The sequence below is a fragment of the Porites lutea genome, chromosome 1 (genome assembly GCF_958299795.1).
Source record: "Porites lutea chromosome 1, jaPorLute2.1, whole genome shotgun sequence".
Lineage (NCBI taxonomy): Eukaryota > Metazoa > Cnidaria > Anthozoa > Scleractinia > Poritidae > Porites > Porites lutea.
Genome location: NC_133201.1, coordinates 27,631,298 through 27,634,911, shown reverse-complemented (window position 1 = coordinate 27,634,911; position 3,614 = coordinate 27,631,298). Strand labels below are relative to the sequence as shown.

Below are 3,614 nucleotides of genomic sequence, written 5' to 3'. Positions count from 1 at the left end.
AATGAAACATTTCTGGTTACAACAGACTCTCTAACGTGTTACCCTGTAATTTTCAGGGAGTTATAATAACTCCTCTAGTGGGGTTAATTTAACTCCTTACAGTGGAGTTATTTTTCGTGGAGTTACTTTAACTCCAAAAAGGAGTTTAAAGAATTCTTTTTCAGGAGTAAAAGCGACCCCAGATATTGAGGAGTTAAAATAACCCCAAAAAAGGGGTTATCCTGTACCTAAAATTTTTACTCCACTTTCAGAGTTAAATTAACTCCAAAAAGAGTAAAAACAACCCATGTAAGGAGTACAAGTAACCCCATTTCGGAGTAATTTTAACTCTATACCGGGAGCAAAAAGAACTCTTTTTCAGGAGTAAAAATGACCCCAAATTCGGAGTTAAATTAGGAGTTAAAATAACCCCAAAAAGGGGTTATCCTGTACTTAAAATTTTTACTCCATTTTTGGAGTTATAATAACTCCCTAAAAATTACGGTGTATAAACGATATACAGTTCAGTATTTTTACATTTTAATAAAACGTAAAGTAATTTACCTAATTATAAAAATGGAAAAACAGCCGAAAGGACAAAAATAGGGGAAAAGTTCCCTGACTTCCCTATAGTTATAGTGAATAAGGCTCAGGTCAAACGTCGAACTTTTCATGTACTGAACCTAATCCTTCGATTAAGTTCATGGAAGACCCAGGAATTTAAAGTTCGAATGGCCCACATGGGAATTTCGACAAGGGAGTGACTTCGTTTCAAACGTTGAACTTTTCTTTCATGTGCCGAACCTAATGCATAAATTACTATAACTTATTTTCACTGGTAAACATTGTAGACCATGTAAATCGTGAAATGAATTGAGTCCGATTGAATCAATCGTCGAACTGTTATCATTTGGGTCGACCTTAATATATAGCTATTCAGTTCAGTACATGAAAAGTTCGACGTTTGAACTGGGCCTAATACGAAGACTTTTAATACGGACTGCTGTACGGACAGGAGAACGCGGTCACGTGACTGTCAAAATAGTATATAGATTAAGCCACGGCCAAAAGCAAAGCTCTCGTGACCGAATTGCCATGAGTAAGAAGCAAAGTGGCGACGATAAGTTTTAAAGTCCTTTGTTTACGAGTAGCTCTATGAAACTCTTGCATTTGTGGGATATTTTTTTTCTTTCTATCGCAATTTGCTTTAATCAATTTTTTCTACTTGAAGTCGGTTTTACGTAAAAACCGAGAGACCATCATAAGCCTCATTATTGTCTGTCATTCTACCTTTGTTTTCCTGGCAAGTGATTGAAAGATAGAACCTCGAAGCTCCTACGAAAACCCGAAAAAATTATTTAATAAGTAAACCTGTTTGACAAGTTTTCATTTCCAACCAATAAGCAACGTTATGAGCAACAACGTTGCATAAAGCAAAAACTGGACTTGCAAAGGAGTCACGTTAGTGTGTAACGCATTCTCGTCATGTAGAGGAGCCCACATACCCCTCGAGTTGAATAATAAATCTCTTATAGGACGCTTTAGTGAGTACTGTCGTGGGATATCTTATCTCGTCTTTTGTATTTTGACTCGCCCTACGGGCTAGCCCAAAACAAAACCCTGACTCGTAGAAATATCCCACGATACCACCTACTAAACCCTTCATGTCACTTTGATACCATCAGATCCTTGCTATTAAGAATGAAGCGTTTGCTCTAGCCTTAGTTACTCTTAACCATTAAACATAAAAAAATAATGCACCTTACATTAATTTTAAAGCGGATAGGTTGGCGAATATTCCTTCAGGCAAGTCTTGAATCAAGTTGCTTCTAAGATATCTGTTTGAAAAGGATGTAAATATTTTCAGGTTAATTATGATAATATTTTGATAATATTTTGTTCTAATTATTTAACTGAGGGAGCCCATTCCTTATAAGCCAGTGGCTTCTTTTGGGCTTCCTCGCCATGAGAGTTTAAATAATTAGATTTTTTTTGCTTTGTACAACTTATGGCAAACAAAACAATAAACGATAAACAAGGTTAAAGTATTAAGCCGTTGCCTATAATTGCGTTCGAGGTACGAGAACGCAGCCCCTAATTTCTGTTGGGTGTTCTGTGCATTATTGGGGGACCTGTGCAATTAATAAGGGGGGGCTTTTTTGTGATTGCATTTGTGTGGACACACATTTGCCTCGTTCTGAGGCTCTTGCTCACGTTTTGCCTCACTTTGACGTTCTAACTCACGTGGTGATTCGTGTGTCCTCGGCGTTCATCTTTCAAACGTTTGCTGTGGTCTGCTATTCTTCGTAAAGCGTTCATCTTTTAAAAGTGCGCTGAATCTTCGCAAAGCGTACATATTTAAGAGTTTGCTGAAGGTCTACTATCGATCTGTGTTTAATGAATCTTCCAAAGCGTTCATCTTTCAAAAGTTTGCTGAAAGTTTACCCCCTGAGTAAAATTTGCTTTGGATTATGCCTTCATATTTTTCTTTGGAAAATGCGTGCGACTCCTGGTGCATGCATCTAACAGGGTTGTTTAGCTCGGCGTCCGTTGTGCCACAGAGCAAATCTACTGAGTTGTGTAGCTAGGCGGCCGTAGTGCAACAAAGTAAATCTCCCGAGATGTGAAGCTCGGCGGCCGTTATTCTACAAAGTAAATCTCCCGAGATGTGAAGCTCGGCGGCGCCATTTCATCATGACTTGTGATATTAGCGACCTTTAGCAATGAAGACGAGAACGAGGACGAGGACTGGTATGACCGATTGGGGCCTAGAACGAGAACGTCGTCCACGGCGGTATTTCGGCGGGAAACAAAAACATTTAGCAAACCGGTTACGGTACGTGGACGAGTCTCTTCCCACAGTGAAAGTCACCAGGGAAAATGTCTTTCAAAGAATTTCGTGACCTCCTTGTACTTCTCTACGGCGATGAGATTATTTCCGATGAAGAGTTTTTGCTACTTTACGATAGTTTCATCTCAAAGAATCCAGATTTTCCCCATGAAAACTATCAACGGTTTGATTTGGATTCTATGAACTCCGCGGAGTGCAAAGCAGAGTTTCGTGTCGAGAAACACGATCTCCCTCGCCTTGTTGCAGCCCTCCAACTACCACCGGTGTTTAAATGCGAGCAGAGGAGTATTTGCGACGACATGGAAGGCCTATGCATACTCCTCAAACGAGTTGCCCACCCATGCAGACTCAGTGATCTGATTCCGCGATTTGGCCGACCGGTTTCTGTTTTAAGCCTGATCTCAAATGATGTCATCGACTATATTTATGACGTTCATGAGCACCGTATAACACAATGGAATCGAGATCTTCTGAATCCTGGGGCTTTGCAGCGTTATGCAGAAGCTATATCGGGAAAAGGAGGCCCCCTTGACAACTGTTTCGGTTTTGTAGATGGAACAGTCCGACCCATCTCAAGACCAAATGAACGTCAGAGAATTGTGTACAATGGCCACAAGAGGGTCCATGCATTAAAATTCCAATCCTTGTCCCTACCAAATGGACTTATTGGCAACCTATTTGGACCAGTTGGTGAGTTTGTAATAAATTAAAACGTTAGTGTTTTAAACTTAAATAACCTCCTCCCCCCCGAAAAAAATTCTCTTCTCATGTTTGATTTTAATTT

At 39.8% G+C, this 3,614-nt stretch overlaps 1 protein-coding gene across 1 annotated transcript; it reads left to right on the top strand.

Moving 5' to 3' along the window:
* Positions 1 to 2,757: 2,757 nt before the first annotated feature.
* On the top strand, positions 2,758 to 3,540 carry LOC140927135 (uncharacterized). The gene has a single exon (XM_073376791.1). The coding sequence runs from the start codon at positions 2,860 to 2,862 to the stop codon at positions 3,538 to 3,540; it is 681 nt and encodes a 226-aa protein (XP_073232892.1). The 5' UTR covers positions 2,758 to 2,859.
* Positions 3,541 to 3,614: the final 74 nt, after the last annotated feature.